The 17,479-nt window shown below is 31.6% G+C and overlaps 2 protein-coding genes across 2 annotated transcripts in view; both read right to left on the bottom strand.

The window, feature by feature from the left end:
- Positions 1–17,479, bottom strand: part of LOC125872110 (superoxide dismutase [Mn], mitochondrial) — a 333,170-nt gene that overhangs the window by 212,602 nt on the left and 103,089 nt on the right. The window lies entirely within an intron of this gene.
- On the bottom strand, positions 16,478–16,891 carry LOC125873581 (uncharacterized). The gene has a single exon (XM_049554483.1). It carries the CDS (start codon positions 16,889–16,891, stop codon positions 16,478–16,480), a length of 414 nt encoding a protein of 137 aa, XP_049410440.1.

The raw sequence follows: 17,479 nt of genomic DNA, 5'->3' as shown, positions 1-17,479 counted from the left end.
TATTTCGAGGGACGTATCGCGCGCCGCGATGGTTACTATTATCGAGGGTCGTATCGCGCGCCGCGATGGATGCATGGACAGATATGTTCCCCATGGGTCCCGGACTGAGAGACAGCGGGTGTGTATCATTAGGTCAGACATGCATCACTATACTTGACATTGCATTTCATTGCATTGTACTTCTTTATTATTGGTGAACTTGATCTTGTGTGTTGCTGATCTTGTGAGTGCCTTTCTATGAAACTTGTGACTGATGAATTATTGAGCTTGTTGTTGAAGATATGCAATTGTTAGAATGTTGCTGTTGAGGATATGAAACTATTATTGTTGTTGAGGATATGAAATTGTTAGAGTGTTGTGTTGAGCTATGTGCTTTGTAAACTTTGAACTGTTAGGTTGGGCTGGTTTTATACAGATTGTAGTTGTGAAGGTTCGGTTGGGTGTAAGGAGTACTTGTATTCTACTTATTGTGTACCGTGTGGTTTGGTACTCACCCCTTGCTTCTACAAATTTTTGTAGGTTACGAGCCTGGATTTTTGTGGTACTTGTTATTCTCTTCTTTTTCGAGGCTTCTGGGAGATTTATAAGGTAGTTGTTTGTCTTCTCAACGATCCTTCTTACTCCTGTTTATGATCTTGTTCTACTCTAGAAACAATGTCATATGAGACTTGTATTTTTCTTTTGATTCAATTGTAATACTTTAGAGGCTTGTGCATGTGACAACCAGATTTTGGGGGTATTTTTGAGTTAATTATGAAATTTCCGCATTTTATTGTAATGGGTGAGTGTTAGGCTGACTTGTCTTGGTGGGATAAGACGAGTGCCATCACGTCCATTTTTGGGTCGTGACAAAGTAGGGGTATATATATGCCACTTTCATAATGAGGGATATATTAGCTCTAAATGACAAAGTTGAGGGGTATATCAAACCCTTTTCCCTTAAATAAATAATCAAAAAGTGATACAGTAAAATTGTTATTCTATTTATTGTTTCTTAAATAGTCTGTTAAATCAATACTGAAAATAAAAAACAGATGGAGGAAGCATTAATTTCTACCTTTATCCTTACTCAACAAATGTAAAGAAAGATTATATATGGTGAAAAAAGAATAACATTAAATTGAAATCGAAGAATAGATAAAGATAGTTTAGTAAAATTACTCTTTAATTAATATATATCTTCTTAGAAATGTAAACAAATATGACGAATAAAATAGATGGAAGGGAATAATATATAAATTTTAAAGGTTCATCTAGTAGTACTAATGAGTAATGGGAGTGAGTATATAGTCATTGAAGTAAAGAGATGCTTTTGCAATTTGTTCACAAACACTTCTCTAACACATTGTGCGAAGGGTTTGTATTATATTGTATTGTATTGTTAGTTTAAATATAATATTTGTTTTGGTTATTACTTAAATTTTATTATATCATATCATTTAATTTTATTGTTAGATAACAATAAAAAGTCTTATGTGTAATGACCGATTTGGTGTGATCGCGTCATTACCTTATAATATTTCTTCTCATTTTATTTTTATTTATTATTTACATAATCCTATTTTATAATTTATCTTACCTTTTTTATAGTAGTTCTACCCCGTATTCTACCATTTTGTAGGTTTATTATTCAAATTGTTGATGTGTGACATTAATAACAACGGAAACTAATACAATCTATTAAAACAATACATAATGATATAATACAATATGATACAATACAATATAAATATACAATATGATACATTATGAAACAATACGTAACAAACTCATATCCAAACAGAGTGTAAGGGGTTAGTTTAGTTTGGGTTAAGTTACCTGTGATTATCATCTTGCATTCAGTATGAGTTAAATATCCTGTGAATACATTACAACAAAAACAATCTTTAGCGGTAATAAATAAACACATTAACAAAGAGTGATAAAGCATTTATCGGCATTTGTTAATTGTCATTGGATTCAGTGTCGCTCTAGGCTTTAGGGACATTTACAAAGAATGTTAAATACCGCTAAAAATACATTTTCAGTGGCAATTAAGCTATTATCATTAATTAATTACCGTTAAAAATCATTTTGGATGTAGTGATATTCACACAGAAAATAAAAATTGCACATGCAAGGTCATGCAATAAACTTAACAAAAAAGACATTAACAAAGAGAATCAATTTTTGGCCATATATTACATCAACTCGGTCATTCTTACGTACAAATTATAAATTGTATTATTGATGGTCAACAGATATATTATTACTTATACGTATATAACACCCATGATTGTCTTTTAGTAACCCGTGATTGTCTTTTTAAAATTCTATTAGCAATAAAAACAAGATATCACATGGAGCTACTGGACAAATGGTTTAATTGGGAAGCATAGAATACGGTTGGACAAGTTCTTATATAGTTTATAGCTTTGCTTTATTTGGGCAACTAGTGTATGTGTCATTTTTTTTTCAGTAATATGCTTAAATTTGATTTATTTATCTTTTAAAAAAAATATATTCAGCAAGATGATTTTTAACCATAATTAATTAATGATAATAACTTAATTATTGCTAAATATATTTTTTAGTGTTAATTAGCCTTTTTGTAAATATCCTAAAGCATATAGCGACATTAGAACCAATGACAATTAAGTAATGTAAGTAAAACTCTTTAGCACTCTTTGTTAATGTATATAATCTTTTGCCGCTAAAAGCTCTTATTGTTGCAGTGTATCTGAGTTAGAAAAATGATAGAAATATAATTGAAGAAGAAGATGACTTTGAGGCGTATAAAATCACTTTCTTTAAGGAGATATTGCCCGTGTATATATTGCGGAAAATACAAACAAATTTCTTTAGGATACAACAAAGCCCTTTGTTTATACTTGCAGATTTTTCTCAGGCTACTTCTAGAGAGTCTTTATATATATATATAGAACTTAAGAGATGACTTTTCATAAGAGTCATGTTCTTTCATAAACATATGTATCTGATCAATTTAAGATGTCTATGTATATTACAAAATATCCGACAAGACCCTTGACCAATTGTACGTACGCTTAATATTTTTCTCTCTTTTGGTCTTTGACTGTGTTTGATTATGTATGAATTATGTTGCCTAATGCCTAGAGTGGATTGAATCATGTTGAAAGTTTTTTGGCTGAATGACCAAAATTAGAAACAAGTAGGAAAATTAAACGGTGCGTGTAGCTAGCAAGCTTATGATGCCTAAAACTATAGTCTAAGGGGAGAAAATTAATAGTGACGTTTAACAGTTTAATTTTAAAGTCAACACTTAGAGCCCGTATGGATTGACTTAAAAAAATAGTTTTTAAGTCAAAAAATAAAAAGTATGGGGAGATCGACTTTTAGTTTCAACTTATTTTAAGTCATTTTAAACTTATTTAAGTTATTTTTAATCTTGTCAAACACTTCCCAACTTATTTTAAGTTATTTTTACCTATTGTCAAACATTTTCAGAAGTAAAAAACTAACTTAAAAGTAAGTTTGACCAATCCAAACACCATCTTATGTGAAGTAAAAAACTAACTTAAAAGTAAATTTGACCAATCCAAACACNCTCTTAAAAAAACGAACGTATGACGTGAGCCATACACAAATTAAATTGTATTCTAAGCATTTTTACGGAAGCTAGTACGTACCACGAAAATTTTAGTCCAACTTAAAAATAAACCTTTGCAATTGGGAGGAACAATAATTATTAAATTGAAAAGAATGTAGTCATGAGTACTCTTGTATACTTTATGTTAGAATGAGTATATCAATTGACATAATAAAACAAAAACAATACAAAAAAAATGAACTATAGGTTGCTTGGATGGTAAATATTCATTTCTAATTTTAAGATTGTGAGTTTAAGTCATTTAATGGCAAAAAAAGTCGCATGGAACTTTTAGGAAGGGTAAACTTTTTTTAGATACAACAAGCTAGACTAGTTCAAGTGGTTGAACATCTCCACTATCAATTAATAGATTAAAGGTTCGAATCATAAAAAATAAGTGAAAATATTAATAATCGTTTTGATAAAAGAAGGGGGGGGGGGGGGGGGGNGGGGGGATGCTAGATGTAGTTTGAGGTGGTAATTATACACAAACATTTGACATTTCGAGTATGGTAATTATATGAATATGATTTTACGAAATAATCTAAAAATGTCAATTAATTGAACTCCTAACGTGATTTCAATTTAAACATCCTATAGTTACTATCAGATGGGGTGAAATTTCAAGGGAAAGGATTGTGATATTTTAGATTTTTTTTTGTTTTTGGTTTCTATATATGATATATACTTTAGAGTTCGACTAATCTGAATTCACGTGGAATAGGAGGTAGGGATCCTTACAAGGGTATTTTAGAATTGTAGGTATGTTATGCAGACATTTGGTACATTTCCAAGAACCATCCAAAGTGCTCTTTTGACTAACACAAGAAAACAAAAAGAAACTATACCTAGTTGTATCCAGCCCATAACATTATATTCTACCATCCATATATCCTGTGGGGGATATTATGATTTTCTCTCTTTATGATAAAATCCAATTTGATAATTTTACCTATGGTGAGGAAAATTTGTCACATTGGAATTTTGTAAAATTGTGCTTTTTGGAAGGATATGCTAAGAAGAAAGTTCAAATTAAAGGACCACTTTTTTTTTTTTTTTCTACGTAAACTTTAAAAAGAGGGACAAAAATACTCTTAAACTAATGAAAATAGAGCAATCATGTTCTCTACTTATTTTTAGCATGAAAAATACTCTCACCATTTTTGCAAATGATAAGAACACTTTTGTGCGAAAAAGCAAATATATGACATAATTTCTCTATTTCTAATAATTTAGAAGTGTTATTTTAAAGGGAGTAGTGTTAAAAATATTTCTAAACTAGACGCGAATTATTAGTTTCATCCCCGAACTATTGACAACCTTAAAAACACCCCTTTACTTGACTGACTGAACTTAAATACACTCTCGATCTTGCAACATGAGTGAAATACATCCCTAAATTCTCATCAAGTTTGGGAGTATTTTCAACACTTCTCTCGGCTTTTTATTAAGAGCCTCACGCCCTTACAAGAGTTTAAGACCACTTGCTATATCATGTGGTAGATTGAGGGTGATTGGGGGTGTATCTAATAAGTTAATTAGTTAGTCAAGTAGAAAGGTGTTTTTAAGGTTGTCAATAGTTCGAGGACGAAACTAAAAATTTGCATCAAGTTGTTCAAGGGTGTTTTTAACACTTCTCCCTTTTTTAAATCCTTTTTTCCTAATTAATTAAATAAAAAGAATATATGATACACTTGCCCTGGGTGGCCATCCATCTACATCAAAGTTGTGCTCAAAAAGGGGTATTGGAGATGGATGGAGGATGAGGAAGTACATAATTATAAAGTACCATATGGAATAGAGAATGTGGAGAGTAACCAATAGAAGTGACAAGGACCAAACATTGTTAAATCACACAATGGAAAGATGGAGGGGAATGAGGTGCTTGAAAAGCCTAGTTAGATCTTCAAAAAGGATTTGATACTCTCACATGCATCATATTAATTCAATTGCTTTGCTACTCTCCTTCATTTTTATTCTATAAGATGAGTTTTGTCCTTTCATATGTGTCATGAGTTATAGAAGTTAAAGCCACAAATTTAGCATTTTGACTACTTTAGATGAATATCAGATATTAAAAATATAGTAATAACTTTGTTATATTAACTTGACTTCCACATTGCTTAACCTTGGGTATAGTAAATTATTGTCATTGAAGCAATTGTTTGAAAAATTAGGAGTACAAACAACTTCATTTGTGAAATTATATTGTGATAAACAGGAAATTATCAATCTAGTACAAATCAATTCAATTTTTCATGAGGGTATTAAACACACTTTAAAATTGATTATTACTTTCTCCAAAAAAAAATTTGCAAGCCTAAGAAGTCAAAATTGAAGGCCAAAATTGACATCAAACCGATGGTTGGATTAATCAGTATTTGCAAGGATAAAGCGTTTTCAATTAAAGACAACTTTATATATATACTTAGAATTCAAATTTAAGATGAAGAGTGTTTACCGCTCCACAGAAATCTTTTATGGTCCATTACTTAGCTAATTGTATATATGCATGTATATCAAACAACTATCTAATAAAATGAATGTTGATGTAGGGCAGGCGGAGGAAGGCACGTGACCATCCAATGTGTTGTGTGCACTAAATAATAATAATAATAATTATAATAATAATTATTACTATGTATTCCTTTCCTTTCATGACCTAAAAGATATTCACTAATATTAGGAGGCTATGAGTGGGTTGGTAATACTAATGAGCTTTCTATGAACTTGCTCCACTTTGGTTGCTTTCTTTAGCTTTGATTTGGCCCATATTATATTAGTGGGAAAATTTCACCTCAAGGCTTTTGGGACAATTAATTTATAACATATATATACACAATATATATATATATACACACATATACATATACACACAATATATATATAGACAATCAAAGTATATAAATAATATATATTTCGATCATATTGGTAAATTAGATAATCGAATGATATATTTACCTAAATTTCGCATTATTTACTTAGTAATAAATAATTTGTTTTGTATGCATAAAGGAACATTAAGAAGAATCTCCAAGATTCAGGGAAAGTAAGGTAGTTTATAAAGGTGTTGGGTTGCTTATAAGTGCTTATTGAATAAATAAAAAGTGTCACTTGAGTAGATGGATTTCTTCTTTAACATAAGTGGGGCAAATTTGAGTCAACTTGTAAATTATAGTAATGCTTTTACGATTATTTTTTTTTGAATAAATAAGTGGAACTTGAATGAAAAGATTTTCTTTAATATAAGTGCTTAAATTTGAGTCAACCTATGGATTATGATAATGGGAAAATATAATTCATTTTTTGTGCAATCATGTTATAATGTCATATAGTTGTAAACTTTGCTCAATTCTTTATTCACTTTTAGATTTTTGTGTATTCATTTTATGATTGAGGTGTAATTGTGAAAATCTGTTTTTTTTTTTGGTAGGAGTGAAAATCTGTTTCTTGCTAATTGTCACAATTAAATTTTAGATCATAAATATTGGCGCTAATTAGAGTAACCGATATAATTAAGAGCTTCGATTAAAATCAAGCCGAACTAAATACAAAAAGTCTAACCATGTTTACTATCAAGGCCTGCTTGCGCATGATCTTCAAAAGACTATGATGTACTCCCTGTATTTCATATTAACTGAATTTGTGAGACAATGCACACATATTAAGAAAAATATTTAAGAACATAATTTAAATCATAATTCAACTATTGCCCTTTGTGAAGTCATAAATATAACTTTTTAAGTAGTGTAATTTATCTCCAAGAAAATATATAATTTCAATAATTGAAAGGGCAAATATGAAAAAAATTTCAAACACCTATCTTGAACTTTGAACAATTCAATTATTTTAAACAATGCAAAAAGCCTCAAAAATTAATTTAATATGAAATAGAGGGAGTAATTAATTTGTTGCCAAAAAAACAAAGAATGACCATCTATCAAACCAAAAGGACAAATTTAGCTTAGAGCCACACAATTTTCGTTGATAAACTAATTAAAGTCATAAAAAAAAAGAATCCAACTGATGTTAATTTATAGCATAAAAACGCATTATTAACATAAATGTATTCTTTAATTAAGTTAAAGCTAAACTATAATTAATGATCTTCAATTTCTCAAAATAATATATCAACAAATTAAACATGTAGGAAACTGCAACTCAATCAAACAAATTAATGTTAGCACATGCATAGGACCAAAAGGTGATAGGCTAAAATAGCTATAAATTATAATCATGGCCACATATAGAACTTACTTATATATAATGACCTAACTTTTTTTTATACTTAAATATATATATTTGCATGCAACACAACCATCCATATGTTTTAATTAGTACTATTTAAATGAAAGTGGAAAACGCCTAGTCTATAGAGGCAGCCGCTAACATATTAAGTGAAATATTTTTTTTAATATAAAGTTTGAGTCACTATAATTAATTTTTGCAGAATTTGGTATTTATAGTATAGTTTTTTTTCATAATTTTTTACTCTTCCAACTTGACTCGAACATCCCCACCACAATGTTTTAATTAATTTGATAAAAAAATAGTGGGGGTAAATAAACTAAAATTATGGCAATGCGTGGATTTATTCATTAGTTTGCTTTACCCCACAAAGTGCAACAAATGACATAGGAAAGTTCGTATCTGGACTTTTATTTGAATTATTTTATTGTAGTAGATATAATTGTGTATCTAAGTGTACATTAAAGAAGAATATTATTCCAGATAAATGGGAAAGTAAATAATTGTTTTATTACTCCCTCCATTCATTTTTACTTGTGAGTTTTAGAACATTAAGAGAAAAACATATATTTCCTCAGTTCATTTTATTTGTCCATTTTACACTTTATAAGCCCCTTGAGAAACATTAATAAACATAAGTATCTTATCACAATATCCATATTAATTGATGTATGGTCTTAAGTCTTGAAAATGATTTGAGAAAGAAGTAATTAATGATGAGGGCAAAATAGGAAAAAAATAATTATTTTTCTTAATATATTAAAAATAACAAGCAAAAATAAAAATCTATTTTAAAATAATGAATAAGTAAAAATGAACGGAGGAAATATATATATATATTTTTCATATTTTATCCTCAACATTACTTTGAGTTCTCTAAATCATCTTCTAAAACTTAAAAGACTAAACATTAATTAATCCACATCAATCATTGTTTTTTAAGAGACATGCAAAATCTAAATTGATAAAACTAAAAGTGAACGAAGAAAATACTGTAAGATAAGAAAGTGTAAATTACGAGGAAACAATATTTTTNTCAACGGAAGACTTAACTCATCACATACACATTTATGAAGTAACTAGAATGTTAATAAGGAACATTCAACTGACCATTAAGGCAAACTCAAGTCTTTAACATATGAAATGAAAAGTAAGGACAACTGGATTAACTAACTGACTGTCTGATTATCTATGAGGCCTCTAAACAACTGAGATAGATGTTGGGATAGACCCACAACATCCTAATGAACTAATACTAAAACTGAAAGCAATGTAAAGGAGTCCTCTGGAATGCAAAAAGGCTTACCAACAGACTCTGAACTATTCACTGGATCAACGAATGTGTCGGATGCCGATCCTAGTTACCTTTGTCTGCATCATAAGACGATGCATGCCAACTGGCATCAGTACATTGAATGTACGAGTATGCGAATTGGAATGCTAAAACAACATAGGCTGGAAGGAGAATCTGAAAGAAATACCTACCTTGACTCTTCTCAACTTATGAATACTTAATTGAACTCATTTCAATATAAAGCAGTTTAAACAAGTGCAATATAAAGAAAAACTGTTTAAAAACATGATGTCAACTCTGTGTATGTACAAGAATACAACATAACTCTGAAATGTATGTAAAAATACAATAAACTAATGTATATAAAAATACAATAACTTTTGTGGGAGTTTCTCTAACCGACAACCATCACATAAGAGCTATTGTGATGATACAATGATCTCCCTCACGCTGCCAGCGCATCCTATACCCGGCCAAAGGTATAGGACCTGAATTACTAAGTGGATCCACTAGTCTATGCGAAAATGGTTCATCTAAAAAGTATGACCCTTTTACACCCATGATGGCTAAATGGTTTAAGGGGGCTGATAGTTGTGTGAACTCTTCCCCATCGGTGCTCAATACTACTCCCAAAAATGATACTAGCTCTTTATGTTTTAAAAAATCATACTTCTTTTGTGATATGAGATTAGTGCTCAAAAACTTAGCTCAAAGGTTATCTTGGAAATCAAAGTTTCCCCTCTTGCTTCATTTAGAAAGCAATTAATTTTTTCTGAAAAGTAGCCCGAAGGCTCTTTGGAAATCTCAGTTTCTGTTCTTATTTAAATGTAAAAACATTTTAAATCTCTTTGGGAATACTTAATCCCATATACTTTTGAAGAAATGAACTTCAAACTTTACTCTTTACTCAACTTGAACTTTTAGTCTTAAAACAAAGTTAAAACATTTGGAAAAGATTTTTGGAGAACTCTAATAACTTATCTTGACTTAACTCCTACTTCTCTTAACTTTGATCTTAACTTTCCTTGAATTGGATTATGGATTCAAGGTTCATGATCTCATGTTTATGGATGATTTCATGATGTTTAGATGTATCTTAGAGTGTTGGAATCAACTAGAAAACGTAGGTACATCACTAAGGAACACGTATAAAAAGGTGGGGAATGAATGGGGAGAACTGGCGTCCCTGACGCTTTGAGAAGCGCGGGGAGCCAGCCCTCAAAGTTCAGAGGAACTTTTGTGGCGCTTTGGCAGCCGCGACGCCCCAAGCCCTTGCCCAGAAAACTCCAATTTTTCATCTCCAAACCCTCTAAAATTCAATGGTTCTTTCCCCAAACACTTAGAATCATTTGTACCCTCAATATGCAATAGATTCAACATGAAATTTCACCCGGAAACACGAATTAAATCAACAAGAGACTTCAACAACACAACCATCAAGAACTCAACGAATTTTCAACAATGTTCTTCAAAAACTCACTTTCTTTGCATTCAAATAACCTAAATTCGTTGTATTGAAACAAGATTGGCGTGTGGGTGAACTAACCCAATACTATGTGATTTCACATACCTTGTAGGGATCACCCCCGACGAATTTCACTCGCAAGGCTTGAACGTTCTTGGCGATTTCTTGATTTCTCTCCTCTGTTATCTTATTTCTTCTCCTCTCCAAACCATAGCGTAAATTCTATTTTTTCTAAATTGAATAAAGTCTGGTTTTTCCCCAATTAATCTCCTATAACGAATTAAAGTAATTAGGTAAGGAAAAGACTAAATCACCCTTCTAAAATCTGGATTAGACATTTCCTTATTTCAACAGCCCAACTTCCAAAGGGCATGACTTACTCATACGAACTCGGAATGGTGCAAACTTAGTGGCGTTGGAAAGATCATTCCAAGAGCTTTCCAACCATATCTGTAACTACACCTAACTCATCCTGAGCTAGGAGTTATGGTTGTTTGAAGTTGACCAAAAACTCACTTTAACTTGCTTAAAATTTTCCAGATTTCCTTACACTTTTCAAACATAACTATTTCCAAATTTTAAACTTCCTTCTAGTTCTTTCTAGTTGCGGGATGTTACAATTAATTAATCCATATCAATCATTATTTTTTAAGAGACATGCAAAGTCTAAATTGACAAAAGTAAAAGTGAACGGAAGAAGTACTTAAAGATAAGAAAGTGTAAATTACGAGGAAATAATATTTTTAATTAGAAGACTCTCAGATATAATTTAAGTGGTTCAATTTTGAGTCGACATTTTCAATTTTTGGCTATTGTGAGCAAGATGTGTTGCATCATGACAAGTTGTCCATCACAGCTAACAAGAGTGTACAAGAAATTACAAGGGGGAGTCCCAAAGGTGGAGTCCCATAAAGGTGCAAATACTATCGCCGCTAGTTCAAGATCATGGGTTGATAAATTCTTTCATTTTGGCTTCCCTCTTCTCTCGAGGAAAGAACCTATCAAGGAATGCTTTCTTGAACACCTCCCAATTTATGGGACCCGCTTCTACTGGCCTATTCCTCTTCCATTGAGTATACCATGCTTGAGACACACCCTTCAATTGGTAAGCGGCTAGCTCCGCTTTCTCTACCGAAGTCACTCCCATGACATCAACTATCTTGTAAACCTTTTCCACAAATTCTTGAGGATCCTCTCCCACTTTGGAACCAAGAAACACGGGAGGGTTCATTCTTGTAAAATCCCTCAATCTAGAAGCCCTGGAATTCACATTAGTGTTCATAGGAGCAATCACCTCTCTATTGGCTTGAGTTGTCACAACTTGGGCCAACAATTGGATAGTAGACCGAAATTTTGCATGGTCACATTTTCAACCACGGGATCAACCAGAAATTGGTAAACTTGAGGAGCTTGATTACCTTGAGGAACTCCTTGATTCACATTCTCCTCTTCCACCCTTCTAACATTCGCCCTTCGTGTATTCATTTCTTGAAGACACAAGAGAAGGGTTAGGAGAGGGACTTTTATAGAGTTAAACTCTATGGCACGACTCAAGAGTAATGAAAGAAGTGTATTTCCTAAACATCTTATTGCCTCTCACTCATAAATGTGGCGTGCTTCACACTCATGAACAATACTCTACTAGACGTGGCTTATGAGACATCATCCTAGAATCATTCTAAACCTTTTGCTCTGATTACCAAGTTTGTCACAACCCAAGGGTATTCCCTAGACGTAACATGACACATAACACCCCAAAAGGGCACTATGGAAGCCACTTAGAATATCATCACATAAGTAAAGAACAATAAAGAGTAAGAAAACATATTTCAAGTCTTAAGAAATTTTCATAAAAGTAAAGCGGAAGTCTAGACATTGTCTCATTTAGCCATCTATTACAATCGAAGTCTCAAATAGGGTCACCACCCTTACAATAGAAATCTGAAAGTCTAATACAATGAAAGGAAATGAACAACAAGATATCACTCGTCCTCGGATCCATGAAGACTCACCACAAGCTAAGAGAATAGTCGATCCAAGCTTGTATCGAAGGAAGAACACCTCAAACACCGGAACCTACACTTTGTAGAAAAATGTAAAAGAAATATGGGTTAATACAAAAATGCACTAAGTATGATAACCATGCATAAAAATCCTTGAAATCATGCTAAAAAGGACATTTTAGTTGAAATATATGCACTTTATCAAGTTTAGAGTTCATCATGAAAATTAGTGTAAAAGCATAAGATACAAGCATATTCAACATATTGATCACCATATCATAATGGAAACAAACCATAAATACCCTCAAAGCATCCTTAAATGTATGAATAAGATCCCATAATCCTACCCACATTAAGGAAAGCTTATTAAGTAACTATAATTCATTACTCAAATTCTAGTTCATATTATCATAGTGAGATTAGCTTTAACTGACATAGACCATGAGAGCTTAATACTATGATTTGCATATGAGACAATTACGAATAAAAAATTAATTAAAGGCTTAAGAGACCATGATCATATTATCAAACCATGAAATAATGACCAGACAATAATTTGCATGATAACGAAAGTGAATACATAACATAATTACTAGCTAATTCATAGCTCTAGGTTGATTTCATATCATTAATTAAGTAAAAACATGTTCTTTGCAGAGTCGCTCAAGGATGAGCTATCAAGGAATTGATTTATTTTTAATGTAGAATTTCTTTGCACTTATTTGGGGTGGCTCACACTAGTAAGATCTTTGAACTTTATAATTTTAATTTCACTATAATATTGGTGATTACAAAAACAAAATTACAGTGTCATTGCCCCCCCNGGCCCCCTCCCTTTTATCCTAAAATTTCAACTGCAGATTGCACTTATCTTTAGTTTCATTAGTTGTTTTTATTACTTGCACCATATTACAGATTTCGTTAAAATTAATAAAATTATTTTTTATTCTGTTCATTCGTTTTACTATAGAACGGCATAAAATTATGTACACAATCAATTTCCTTTTTGTTTGGACGAAAATAATTTTTTTAATAGAAAATTTATTATATAGATTAAAATATAAAAATGTTTGATTTTAAAAGAAGTATAAAAAGAAGAAGATAAAGATTGATAATGTAAGGATATGAATAAATTATAATAGACATTTAAAAAAGTCAATTAGAAAAAAGGGGAAGAATGATTATTTGTTAAAGTTGAGGGAGAGTTTGATTTTTAAAGTAAAATTCGGGATGTAGATGATTTTCACCCAAGAAAATATTTACTTTTATCAAAAATAACATTTTAGAACTTTGAACTATTCAACTTAAATTATATATTATTAAATAATTTTTTTGACAACATCCAAGATAATATATTGCATATAAATGTCTAACATCTTACTAATTAAAATTAATCCTTACTTTTATAAATAATAATATTTCTGTGTGAAGTTTAAAAAATTTATGCCTTTTAAGAATACCATCCTATAAATAAGTAGCAAGTATGTAAGAACAAAAAAAAAGCAACTTTCATATATAGCAAACATAAAAATCATATTTGTATGTTATAACTATAGTTTGCATAATTTCGCTCCATAGCAAATTTTGTGTTTGCTGTGGAGCTTTTGATTTGTATAATTCGCTACAAACATCCAATTTTATACAAATTGTTCAATTTTGTATAAATTCATTTATACATTGTAATTTATATAATACGATCTGTATTTGTATAATCATAAGTGTATATGACGAAAATATATGTTTTTGTATTTGCATATACACTTTTCTCTCACTTTATACAAACACAAACACAAACACATTTTATACCGAAATGTATAAAATGACTAATTATATACCAAAAATGGTTAATTGTATACCGAATCAGATGACAAAAAAAAGAGATATTTGTTGCGAATTACAATTAAAATAAACTATGGCTATAACATTTAATTTGAATTAATAATTTGCTATTTCATACAATTTTCCCAAAAAAAAGACAACTCTAAATATTATTATTATTAGGCGGAATGGTCTGGTGGACCCTTGTACTTGTATCTGTTTGTATTGTAAACCCTTCTGCTTACCCTTTTGCCATCTGGACCCCTGAACCCATCCAAACCCAACATTTTAAACACTTTTTTTTTATGTGGCATCCTATGTGGAAAGACTCCACATGGAGCGTGTGATACACACAAAGTAAGAGCGTAAGACGCCTTGAAAAGGCACTAACGATCAGATTTTGACCTTTAAAGGCCATCTCTTCTTCTTTATTTTCACTCAACACCATTGTTGGACAAATTTGAGCTTTTTTCTCCTCTTTTTCTCGATTTCGTCTCTTCAAATTTTTGGCGCCTTTATTTTTTCCTTCGATCTACTCATCTTTTTTTTGTGTGTGATTCTATTGTATTTTTGTTGGTTTGATTTTGTTGGTTTTCACGATGACGGTTCGATGTTGCTACTGTGGAATATATGTTGTACTAAAGACATCAAGAACACTAACTAATCCTGGAAGAATGTTTTGGGGTTGTCAAAAATATTCATCCGATAATGGGTGTGAATTCTTTCGATGGGCTGCTGCAAATGATTCAACATGCCAAGAACAATACAACATCAAGAATCAATCAAGGAGTTCAGGGCAAGCAAGACAAGCAAGACATAGAAGACAAGGAAGGCAAGGAAGACAAGGATCAAACACTAGTATTGATATCACTGTTATTGTGATTGTTGTTATTTGGTTTCTAGCCGTTATTTTAAAGATATGTTGATTTATACTAGGTGTTATTTGATAATGAAATGGACTGCATTTGCTTCAGAAATCTGAATACAACTTCATTCAAACACAAATTCATACAAAAAAACAAAGTCTTCCTAATAGCAACTTAACACAAATTTATATAGGCGACATTCATATACAAAAACAAAATCTTCCAAATAGCAGAACAAAAACAGTTGGGATCAAGTCATTAATCAAAATAAAGTTAATTGGGATCATGCTATTAAGCTAAACAAAGTGAAATCTAATGTGTGCCTTGAGTGCTTGGTGTGCCTTGAGTGCCTTGAGTGCTTGGTGTGCCTTGAGTGCTTTTGTAACTCTACTCTCGTAGATGCCTTTGAGTAATTGCAGCTCTTCCCTTCCACCTTAGTCCATTGGGTTTGTAACCAAGATCAATATTGGTAGGAGTTGAACTTGACAATGTAGCACTATGTAATACCCTATCAGTATTTCCAGACTGAGTAAACAACAAAAATCTTAACTAAAAGATGAACTAATATCAATTAAAGCAATTTAATGTGTTTAAATGATAAAATGCATACCCTCTTAGCTACATTGCCACCTGATCCAAATAAGAGACCATAACCAACTGTCTTTGCTTTTTTTGGTCTTGGTTTCTTATATGCAAGAGTTGCACCACCTCTCAAAGTTGTGCTAGTCTTTCTTTTTTGGCCAGCTGCACTAAAAGTTGATTGTTGAGTACTTAATTGTCTCACATCACTTGGAGTGCAACCTGTACTTGGACCTGCACTTGAACCTGCACTTGGAGTGCAACCTGCACTTAAACATGCACTTGGACCTGTATTTACACTTGATTGGCTTCCAATTGCAGCATTTGTAAAATCTGAAGTTGCAGCATTTCCAGCAGCACTTGCAAGTACTTGTTCCAACAACAACATTTTTCTACAAACATATATTAAAGTCAAAAGTATAACAAGAATAAAATTCAGTAACAAAGAGACACTAAAGCACAACTTACCAAAGTTGGACATCCTTTCTTGTTATGTCCAAAAGTCTTACACACAGAACATTTCATTTTTCTTCCCTTCTTTGTAGCCTTTCCAAACTTCTTCTTAACTAGCTCATTACTATCTTTTCTCCTGTTTTTTCATGGTCTTCCTGGCATGGCTGTAATTTCAGGTGGTTCAATGGCTGGTCTATCACTTTTTGGCCACATCTTCATGTTTGTCATAGGTTGAATAAACCTATTATATGCTTTCAAGTATGTTTCCTTCTTATACCAGTGATCAACAAATGACTCTACAACCCAATCCTTATAATGAATTGATGTAAGTGCATGGCCACAAGGAATTCCCTTTAATTGCCATGACCAACAACTACACACCTTATTTCTTAGATCAACAACATGTTTATATGGTGGATCATGAATCTCAAAGCCAAGATCATCATTAAACTTTACCTCACAATTATCTGTAATTTCAGCATTTTTTCTAAGAATATCCATAGCCATTGGTGATACATCAGAAATCCATCTTTCTGAAAATTCTCTCATTTGATTCATTTTTTTCATAACTTTGACTCTTATTTCCTCCAGCATAGTGATTATTGATTTGAACCTAGCACCTAAAATCTAACTATTGAAAGTCTCACACATGTTCTCAATCACATCACACTTGCTATGTTCTTTAAAATATGCCCTACACCATGCTTCTTTGTTATACTTTAACAAAGCTTCTACAATGCCTACTCCTAACTCACTCAAGTCATCAAGTTTGGATTGTAAAAGTACCTCAAATGATGCCCTGGCAACCTGCCATAATTTTCTTCTCCTTTCTTCATCCCTTCAGTCTTTCTTCCAGTTTGCCCATATATGTCTAGCACACCATCTAATTTCAGCATTTGACAATACATCAATAAGTGCAAGATGAAGACCCTGTCAAACAAAGAACAATTGACATACAACAATGTTAAATATCAATTACTCCAAAAATGAAAGAATAAATTTAACAAATAATATAGTAATACCTTCTGCATATCAGACATCACTGTTAGTCCTTCACCTTCTGTAAGCTCCAAATCATGTTTGATACACTTGAGAAACCAAGACCATGTGTCCTTGGTTTCTTTATCAACTATTGCCCATGCTATA

This window comes from Solanum stenotomum, chromosome 8 (assembly GCF_019186545.1).
Source record: "Solanum stenotomum isolate F172 chromosome 8, ASM1918654v1, whole genome shotgun sequence".
Lineage (NCBI taxonomy): Eukaryota > Viridiplantae > Streptophyta > Magnoliopsida > Solanales > Solanaceae > Solanum > Solanum stenotomum.
This window is presented reverse-complemented; position numbering and strand designations above follow the sequence as displayed.